We start from the raw sequence: 10863 nt of genomic DNA on the forward strand, positions 1-10863 counted from the left end.
CAAAAATCCGTTCTTAGCTGTTTGGGATATAAGTGCCAAGACCTGAATTTAGCTTCAGACGAAGCAACGTTGGATTATTTGAGAACACAGAAATGCTGGACCACACCAACAACCACCAAGTCAGACTACACAGAGAAGCCATTGAAATCCACAAGCATGTGGACAATTTCAACAGAAAGGAAGAGACCATGAAAATGAACAAAATCTGGCTACCAGTATTAAAAAACTCTAAAATTACAACAACAAAACAACAGAGAGGAAACAACCAGGCACAGATTAACACCTCCCAGCAAGAGATTTTCCCAGGCTCAGCCAGGCCTTCAAATGCTAATGAAGGTGATCAGCTGAAACATTCACACCTAACTGCAGCAGGGAAGAGCTCCTTGCCCCACCCCAGCCATTCCACAGATATATAAACCCATTGTCCTAATTCCAACAGACCTCACTACCTCTGAGGATGCTTGCCATAGATGCAGGCGAAACGTCAGGAGAAATGCCTCTAGAACATGGCTCTATAGCCCAAAAAAACCCACAAGAACCTAGTGATTCCAGCCATGAAAGCCTTCGACAATACAACGTTGGATTCACAATAAGTTCTTCATGTCAAGTTCCTAGACCTTTGTCTTTGTTTGATTCCTGTTTTAAGTGCCTTTGCTGTTATTTTGTCTTTGAAATCAAGACTCGAGTTTCATAGACTTCTTTGGACTATTTCTCTTTGGATTAATTGCTCGTTTTCCTTCCTAGTCAATTGGATTTACTTTTTACTGTGGATTGCTTTGGCTTTTATTACCTTCAATAAACTGCTTGCTATTTTAATTCAAGTGTGTGGTTTAAGGTCAGAGAGGATCCTGCTCTGGAGTGCAACCGGCTCTCTTCCCTCTCTGACATGCACATGTACTACTATGTTGGGGTCTGCACTATGTGTCAAGCCACGGAGGAAACAAACTCATTGCTACGCCATTAAGTCTCAGGTTGCTAACAGGTAGGAATAAAAAGGCATTTTATGTAGCTCTCAAATGTAAAGGCCTCCTTTGTTCCCGTCCAGATTGGCAGGCAAGGTCTGGCTGCTTTGCGACAGGAGCGCGAACTTGTCTGGTTGCGTTGAAAGGCTGCTTTGTACAAAAGGTGCCAATGAAAAGAGCGCCGGGAGAGAAAGCGCGGCAAACTGGCAGAAGCAGAACAGGTAGGAAAAATATCCCACTGTATGCTCTGGAGTACAACGAATAAAGAAACAAGGAGAATATACAGTGCCCCCTCACTTATTGCTGGCGTTACGTTCCAGGACCATCCGCAAAAAGTGAAAATTCGCAAAGTAAGGACAGCGAGTCTGCGAAAAGCGGACGGCAAAGTAGCGAGGGAACAATGCCCAAGAAATATAACGTGCGGATTTGATAAATGTGGATTTAATATGTGTGGGCATGAATGAACTGCATGAAAGGAATGAATGAATGATTTGGGAGACACCATTCTGATGATTAAGGCCTGCAATGACCAAACCATTAACTCCCTTCTTGATGAATTGTAATTAAAGCCTTCCAATGAGAACTGAAATGGTTGAAACTGTGATAAGAACTGTCACAGTGATAAGAGAAATGTTTACATCTGTTTACACTTGACCAGAAATAAGATTAAGGAAATTGGGTTGCTGTGATTTTTCCAGGCTGTCTGGCCATGTTCCAGAAGCATTCTCTCCTGACGTTTCACCTGTATCTAGGGCAGGCATTTTCAGAGGTTGTGAGGTCTGTTGGAAACTAGACTCAAACAATGATGGATGTGGACCAAACTTGGCACATATACTCAATGTGCCCAAATGTGAACAAGGGCAGAGTTTGCGGAAAATAGACCTTGGCATTGGGAGTTGAAGTTGCCGGGATTTATAGTTCACCTACAATCAAAGAGCATTCCAAACCCCACCAACGATAGAACTGGGCCAAATGTCAAGGTCTATTATCCCCAAACTCCACCAGTGTTCACATTTGGGCACATTAAGTATCCGTGCCAAGTTTGGTCCAGATCCATCATTGTTTGAGTCCACAGTGCTCTCTGGATGTAGGTGAACTACAACTCCCAAACTCAAGGTCAATGCCCACCCAATCCTTCCAGTATTTGTTGTTGGTCATGGGAGTTCTGTGTGTCAAGTTTGTTTAATTCCATTGTTGGTGGGATTCAGAATGCTCTTTGATTGTAGGGGAACTATACATCCCAGCAACAACTCCCATATATCAAGGTCTATTTCCCCCAAACTACAACAGTGTTCACATTTGGGCATATTGAATATCCATTCCAAGTTTGGTCCAGATCCATCATTGTTTGAGTCCACAGTGCTCTCTAGATGTAGGTGAACTACAACTCCAAAACCGAAGGTCAATGCCCACCAAACCCTTCCAGTATTTGTTGTTGGTCATGGGAGTTGTGTGTGCCAAGTTTGGTGCAATTCCATTGTTGGTGGGGTTCAGAATGCTCTTTGATTGTAGGTGAACTATAAATCCCAGCAACTACAACTCCCAAATGACAAAATCAACCAGTATTTGGGCCAAATGTGGTCCAGTGAATGGAAATCCATCCTGCATATCAGATATTTACATTGCGATTCATAACAGGAGCAAAATGACAGTTGTGAAGTAGCAATGAAAATAATGTTATGGTTGGGGGGTCACCACGACATGAGGAATTGGATTAAGGGGTCAAGGCATTAGGAAAGTTGAGAACCACTGGTTTAACCCATTGCGCGAATCGGGTCTTCATTTCAAGGAAACTGGTGGGATCTTCCATCATTGATCCCTTGCTATCAGGTGCCCTCTGTTGGTTCCAAAGATGGATCTACACTGCAGAATCAATACCGTTTGACATGTTCATTGGAATCGTCTTCTCTGCAGGCTTTTAAGCAAATGGGCTTGACCTGGCATTCCTGCATGACAATGTGTGAGGAAGGCCTCAGTGTGTGAGAAGGTGTGCGTGGACAGGAAACATCTGGACTCCAAAGGGGTTTAGTGTGAGGAAGGCCTCAGTGTGTGAGAAGGTGTGCATGGACGGGAAACATTTGGACCCCAAAGGGGTTCGGTGTGAGGAAGGCCTCAGTGTGAAGAAGGACTCAGTGTTTGAGAAGGTGTGTGTGGGCAGGAAACATCTGACTCAAGGGGTTTAGTGTGAGGAAGGCCTCGGTGTGAGGAAAGCCTCAGTGTGTGAGAAGGTGTGCGTGGACAGGAAACATCTGGACTCCAAAGGGGTTTAGTGTGAGGAAGGCCTCAGTGTGTGAGAAGGTGTGCATGGACGGGAAACATTTGGACCCCAAAGGGGTTCGGTGTGAGGAAGGCCTCAGTGTGAAGAAGGACTCAGTGTTTGAGAAGGTGTGTGTGGGCAGGAAACATCTGACTCAAGGGGTTTAGTGTGAGGAAGGCCTCGGTGTGAGGAAAGCCTCAGTGTGTGAGAAGGTATGCGTGGACAGGAAACATTTGGACCCCAAAGGGGTTCGGTGTGAGGAAGGCCTCAGTGTGAGGAAGGCCTCAGTGTTTGAGAAGGTGTGTGTGGGCAGGAAACATCTGACTCAAGGGGTTTAGTGTGAGGAAGGCCTCGGTGTGAGGAAAGCCTCAGTGTGTGAGAAGGTATGCGTGGACGGGAAACATTTGGACCCCAAAGGGGTTTGTTGTGAGGAAGGCCTCAGTGTGAGGAAGGCCTCAGTGTGTGAGAAGGTGTGCATGGACAGGAACCATTTGGACCCCAAAGGGGTTCGGTGTGAGGAAGGCCTCAGTGTGAGGAAGGCCTCAGTTTTTGAGAAGGGGTGTGTGGGCAGGAAACATCTGACTCAAGGGGTTTAGTGTGAGGAAGGCCTCGGTGTGAGGAAAGCCTCAGTGAGTGAGAAGGTATGTGTGGACGGGAAACATTTGGACCCCAAAGGGGTTCGTTGTGAGGAAGGCCTCAGTGTGAGGAAGGCCTCAGTGTGTGAGAAGGTGTGCATGGACAGGAAACATCTGGACTCCAAAGGGGGTTAGTGTGAGGAAGGCCTCGGTGTGAGAAAGGCCTCAGTGTGTGAGAAGGTATGCGTGGACAGTAAACATTTGGACCCCAAAGGGGTTCGTTGTGAGGAAGGCCTTGGTGTGAGGAAGGCCTCAGTGTGTGAGAAGGTGTGCATGGACAGGAAACATCTGGACTCCAAAGGGGGTTAGTGTGAGGAAGGCCTCGGTGTGAGAAAGGCCTCAGTGTGTGAGAAGGTATGCGTGGACAGGAAACATTTGGACTCCAAAGGGGTTTAGTGTGAGGAAGGCCTCAGTGTGTGAGAAGGTATGCATGGACAGGAAACATCTGGGCTCCAAAGGGGTTTAGTGTGAGGAAGGCCTCGGTGTGAGGAAGGTCTCAGTGTGTGAGAAGGTGTGCATGGACGGGAAATATTTGGACCCCAAAGGGGTTCGGTGTGAGGAAGGCCTCAGTGTGAGGTAGGCCTCAGTGTGTGGGAAGCGGGTTAGACCGAATGGCCCTTGGGGTCTCTTTCAAATTCAAGGTTCTCTGTTTCTGTGTAATATGGAATCAGAATGGTGAGAAAGTTGTCAATCAACCAATCAGAACAGGATGAAGGTTGTCAACATTTAGCTTAAATATTCTTTAATGAGCAACTACGGAGATCCGTCCAAGACCACGTCAATCAGACTTCACATTTTTGAGGTATATCTTGGGGGTGACCCATCCCGCTGGTGGCTCCTTCAACCCGGCTCTCTTCCAGATCCGTTCCAGGTCGCGTTCAAACCTCTTCTGCAAAAGGAGAAAGGAAACAACCAGAAGGGACTGGGATTTGTGCGATTACACAGAGACCACAAAGGAGAAAGGCAGATTTCTAGAGGTTAGAGTAAAATAAATGTAATAATAATAATAATAATAATAGAGTAAAATAATAAATGCAATAACAATAATAAATAAAGTAAAATGATAAATGTAACAATAATAGAGTAAAATAATAAATGTAATAATAATAGAGAAAAATAGTAAATAATAGAGTAAAATAATATAAATGTAATAATAATAAATAAGGTAAAATAGTAAATAATAAAAACAATAATAGAATAAAATAATATAATGTAATAATAAGAGTAAAATAATAAATGTAATAATAATAGAGTAAAATAGTAAACAATAGAGTAAAATAATATAAATGTAATAATAATAGAGTAAAATAATATAAATGTAATAATAATAATAAATAGAGTAAAATAGAAAATTATAAAAATAATAATAAAGTAAAATAATATAAATGTAATAATAATAATGGAGTAAAATAATAAATGTAATAATAATAAATAAAGTAAAATAGTAAATAATAAAAACAATAATAGAATAAAATAATATAAATGTAATAAGAGTAAAATAATAAAGGTAATAACAACAATAAATAGAAAAATAATAAATATAATAATAGGGTAAAGTAATAAATGTAATAATAGGATAAAATAATAAATGCAATAATAACAATAATAAATAGAGTAAAGTAATGTAAATGTAATAAGAGTAAGAGTAAAATAATAAATGTAATAATAATGATAAATAGAGCGAAATAATAAGTGTAATAATAAGAAATAGAGGAAAATAAAAATGTAATAAAAAATAAGAAAAGAAAATAATAATTGTAATAATAAAAATAATAGAATAAAATAATAAATGTAATAATTTTATTTATTTATCGTGTCAGGAGCAACCAGACAGTTGTATTACATTTTTAACAAAACAAACAAACAGATAAAACACAAAGTTTGGTAGTTGATTAAATGTCCTTTGACCAGTATCTGGCCATTTGGAGTGCCTCTGGTGTTGCTGCAAAGAGGGCCTCCTTAATAATAATAATAATAATAATAATAACAATAATAATAATAATAATAATTTAAAAAGTAATAATAATAGAGCAAAATCATAAATGTAATAATAACAATAATAAATAGAGTAAAATCATGTAAGTCTGATTTGGGAAGTCTGACTTGACCACGGAAGTCCACGCTCTGGTTACATCCCGTTTAGACTACTGCAACGCTCTCTACGTGGGGTTGCCTTTGAAGACAGCTCGGAAGCTCCAACTAGTCCAACGCTCGGCAGCCATGATCTTAACAGGAGCGGAGCGCAGGGAGCATACAACCCCCCTGTTGCGCCAACTCCACTGGCTACCGCTTTGCTACCGGGCTGAATTCAAAGTGCTGGCGTTGGCCTTTAAAGCCCTAAACGGTTCCGGCCCAAGCTACCTATCCGACCGCATCTCTGCCTATGAACCCACCAGGACTTTGAGATCTTCCGAGGAGGCCCTGCTCTCGATCCCGCCTGCTTCTCAAGCTCGGCTGGCAGGGACGAGAGATAGGGCCTTCTCGGTGGTGGCTCCTCGGCTGTGGAACGCCCTTCCTACAGACATTAGACTAGCACCATCTCTAATGGTATTCCGCAAAAAAGTGAAGACCTGGCTGTTTGAGCAGGCGTTCGAATAATTAGTGCAATGATTGGTTAATGAACACTGGAATGGAACAATGGATGATGAATCTGGAACATGTTTTTGATGACGAGACGACAGGGAATGGGTATTGTAGTAACTGTTTATTAATTGTGTAATGTGTTACATTGTTAACTGTTTCTATACTGTAGCACTGAATTTTTGCTGTTCGTATTTGTTGTGAACCGCTGTGAGTCGCCTTTGGGCTGAGAACAGCGGTATATAAGTAAGGTAAATAAATAAATAAATAAATAAATAAATAAATATAAATGTATTAATAACAGTAACAGAGAAAAATAATAAATGTAATAATAAGAATAATAGAGTAAAACAATAAATGTAATAATAGAGTAAAACAATAAATGCAATAGTAAGAATAATAAATAGAGTAAAATAATGTAAATGTAATAGTAAGAATAGAGTAAAATAATAAATCTCATAATAATAGAGTAAAATAATAAATGTAATGATAAATAGAGTAAAACAATAAATGTAATAGTAAGAATAATAAATAGTAAAATAATGTAAATGTAATAATAAGAATAGAGTAAAATAATAAATGTAATAATAATAGAGTAAAATAATAGATGTAATAATAATAGAGTAAAATAATGTAAATGTAACAATAACAGGAAGAGAGTACAATAATAATAATAATAATAATAATAATAATAATAACAACGGAGTAAAATAATAAATAACTTGTTCTGCCTAAAAAGGGCTGAAAAACTCAGCTTAGACTCGAGTATATACGGTAAGTCAATCCGCATTGGTCAAATATCTTGTTCCCGACTCACCTGTTTTCTCTTCCGCCTGCCTTCCTTGATCTTCTTCCGCAAAAACTTGGTCCGCTTCATCAGCTTCCTGTACTTGTGCCGATTCATTTTCCTCCTCCGGATCTTCAGGATCCTCTTGCACTCCATGTTGCCCTGGTTCGGCCCACTTTCCCCAATTTCGTCGTCCTCCTCGCTACCCCGGGAACAAGGCGGGAGGTCGTACTGCTGAGCGGGCTCGTAACGGAGCCTCTCGTGAACGTTAACGAAGCCCCCATCTTTTGGGAGGACATACTGGACGGTCAGCCAGCTTTCCAGTGGAGAGACGGACATCTTTCGAGGCACCAGCATTTCTTCCAGTTCGGGGTCCAGTGCATACCACTGCTGGAGGTGGGCACCATTTTTACTGGAGGGTTGCGTGCTGTAATGTGCGGAAATAGCTGGCCGGAGAGCCAGAAGGGAAGCAGCCGATCTCGACACAAAACGTCCTGTGAGGGAGGGAGATTAAATTTTGAGACATTCACCAATACACAACAGGAAAAGACAATAACTTTGTCGGGGTTCTTTCTTTACAATAGTTTACAACCCGAAAGACAATTGCGAAATTTAGCAAATTTACGACGCCATAAAAATCTCCAGCGGTGTGCAAAAGAATGAGGAAGTACTCCATCAAGGGTTCGGCGACAGTTCCCCCGGTGGCCAAAGCCAATTTAACAAATTTATGATGCCTTAAAAATCTCCAGCAGCGTGCAAAAGAATGAGGAAGTACTCCATCAAGGGTTCGGCGACAGTTCCCCCGGTGGCCAAAGCCAATTTAACAAATTTACGACGCCATAAAAATCTCCAGCGGCATGCAAAAGAATGAGGAAGTACTCCATCAAGGATTCGGCAACAGCTCCCCCGGTGGCCAGAATTCGAGCATGCCCCTCTGAAGCTGGAATGTTAAAACTGCCTCTGTGTTTCTCTATATATGTTGTGTGTCTATGGCATTGAATGTTTGCCATGTATATGTGCATTGGGATGGAAGGGCGGAATGTAAATACTGTAAATAAATCAATCTATATAAATAAAAATGTAATGTTCGTTTGTGATACCATCAGAACTCAAAAAACACTGGGGGAATTGACACCAAATTTGGACACAAGACACCATTCAAGGCAATCTATGTCCTGCACTAAAAAAAAAAAATGATTCTGTCATTTGGAAGTTATAGTTGCTGGGATTTATAGTTCACCTACAATCAAAGAGCATTCTGAACCCCACCAACGATGGAATTGAACCAAACTTGGCACACAGTTCTCCATGACCAACAGAAAATACTGGAAGGGTTTGGTGGGCAGTGTCCTTTCGTTTTGGAGTTGTAGTTCACCCACATCCAGAGATCACTGTGGACTCAAACAATGATGGATCTGGACCAAATTCTACACGAATACTCAATATGCCCAAATGTGAACACTGGTGGAGTTTGGGGGAAATAGAATCGTGAAATGTGGGAGTTGTAGTTGCTGGGATTTATAGTTCACCTACAATCACAGAGCATTCTGAACCCCACCAGTGATAGAATTGGGCTAAACCTCCCACACAGAACCCCCATGTTGGCCACAGCAACGAGTGGCAGTGGACAGCTAGTAAATAAAATAAAGGCAGCCCCACGTAGAGTGCATTGCAGTAGTCCATTCTGGATGCAACTAAGGCATAGACCACTGTGGCCTGATTTGTATGCAAGGAAGTCCCATAGGAAAAGCCTGGCGTCTCAAATGAAAAGATGTCTAAGGAGTGTAGAGAATGCCCAAGTCCACTAAGTGAGGGTTCCGTGTTCTCACCTGTACATCGTGCGGCCCGTGCAATCGGAAGCATCAGCTGTGAGACTAGCATGTTGGATCATTCTGTCAGAAATGGGAAGAGACATAACAACATAGCAGTGCAGGAAGGATACGAACCCTCTCCCCACTCCCCTATTACATTGAGAGTCACACTCTATGGGGGCCCATAGTCTCCCCAACCCCAAAGGGCGCCATCCCTCCAAGTGTTTTGGACTCCCACCATTCCTAACAGCCTCTAACTGTTAAGTAGCCATTAATACTAAGGCATGGGCCAACTTAGGCCCTCCACTTTGAACTCCAACTCCCTCTAATAGCCTCTAACTGTTGAGTAGCCATTAAGGCAGGCAAAGGCCAACTTGGGCCCACCACTCTGGACTCCCAACTCCAGAAATTCCTCTACTTTGGACTCCAACTCCCACCATTCCTAACAGTCTTTAACTGTTGAGTAGCCATTAATGCTAAGGCACGGGCAAACTTGGGCCCTCCAGGTGTTTTGGACTCCAACTCCCAAAATTCCTAACAGCCTCTAACTCTTGAGTAGCCATTAACGCAGGCAAAGGCCAACTTGGGCCCTCCACTGTGGATTCCGACTCCAAAAATTCCTCCACTTTGGACCCCAGCTCCCACAATTCCTCCACTTTGGACCCCAACTCCCACCATTCCTCCACTCTGGGCTCCAACTCCCACAATAACTAGCAGCCTCTAACTGTTGAGTAGCTATTAATGCAGACATGGGCCAACTTGGGCCCTCCAGTATGAGAATGCCTCACTGTTTGTAGGCCTCAGCGGGAGGTAGGCCTCAGTGTGTGAGAAGGTGTGCATGGAAAGGAAACATCTGGACCCCAAAGGGGTTCAGTATGAGGAAGGCCTCAGCGTATGAGAAGGTGTGCATGGACAGGAAACATTTGGACCCCAAAGGGATTCAGTGTGAGGAAGGCCTCAGTGTGTGAGAAGGTGTGCATGGACGAAGAAACATTAGAACCCCCAGAGGGGTTCAGTGTGAGGAAGGCCTCAGTGTGTGAGAAGGTGTGCATGGGCAGGAAACATTTGGACCCCAAAGGGGTTCCGTGTGAGGAAGACCTCAGTGTGTGAGAAGATGTGCGTCGACAAGAAAAATTAGGCAGTGTGAGGAAGGCCTCAGTGTGTGAGAACGTGTGCTTGGACAGGAAACATTAGGACCCCCAAAGGGGTTCAGTGTGAGGAAGGCCTCAGTTTGAGAACGCCTCACTGTTAGTAGGCCTCAGTGTGTGACAAGGTGTGTGTGAATCCCAAAGGAGTTGGCCATGTGTCAGGATGAGATGAGTATTGCCTACTCCTGATATAGAATCCCAGAGCTGGAAGGGACCCCCAAGGGCCATCCAGTCCAACCCCTTGTTTTGGACTCCAACTCCCACAATTCCTAACAGCCTCTAATTGTTGAATAGGCTCTAAGGCAGGCCTGGGCCAACTTGGGCCCTTCAGGTGTTTTGGACTCCAACTCCCACAATTCCTAACAGCCTACCGGCTGTTAGGAATTGTGGGAGTTGGAGTCCAAAACACCTGGAGGGCCCAAGTTGGCCCAGGCCTGCCTTAGAGCCTATTCAACAATTAGAGGCCTACTTCCCACATTCAGCCCTTACCAAAAGAGTTGTTTCCACTGGAGCCTCCAGCACTCCTTCCTCTTCCTGAGAACACAGCAAGTTTTCCCTCAATTGCTCCCCACTTCCGGTTTGGGGGCTTCCAAATATTGCCCCCTCTCCACGCTCTGGCCTTCCCCTTTAAGAGCGTGATGCTGAAACAGCAACTTCCGGTTGAGCACAGCGAGTCCGGCTCG

General features: G+C 43.1%; 1 protein-coding gene across 1 annotated transcript; it reads right to left on the minus strand.

Annotated features, from left to right (window-relative positions):
* Window positions 1-4579: 4579 nt before the first annotated feature.
* AURKAIP1 (aurora kinase A interacting protein 1) lies at window positions 4580-10863 on the minus strand. Its single transcript, XM_060758960.2, has 4 exons — window positions 10670-10863; window positions 9051-9113; window positions 7252-7715; window positions 4580-4743 (listed from the first exon to the last, which is right to left on the minus strand). The coding sequence occupies exons 2-4, from the start codon at window positions 9100-9102 to the stop codon at window positions 4633-4635; spliced, it is 627 nt and encodes a 208-aa protein (XP_060614943.2). The 5' UTR covers window positions 9103-9113; window positions 10670-10863; the 3' UTR covers window positions 4580-4632.

Source organism: Anolis sagrei, chromosome 13 (genome assembly GCF_037176765.1).
Source record: "Anolis sagrei isolate rAnoSag1 chromosome 13, rAnoSag1.mat, whole genome shotgun sequence".
NCBI lineage: Eukaryota > Metazoa > Chordata > Lepidosauria > Squamata > Dactyloidae > Anolis > Anolis sagrei.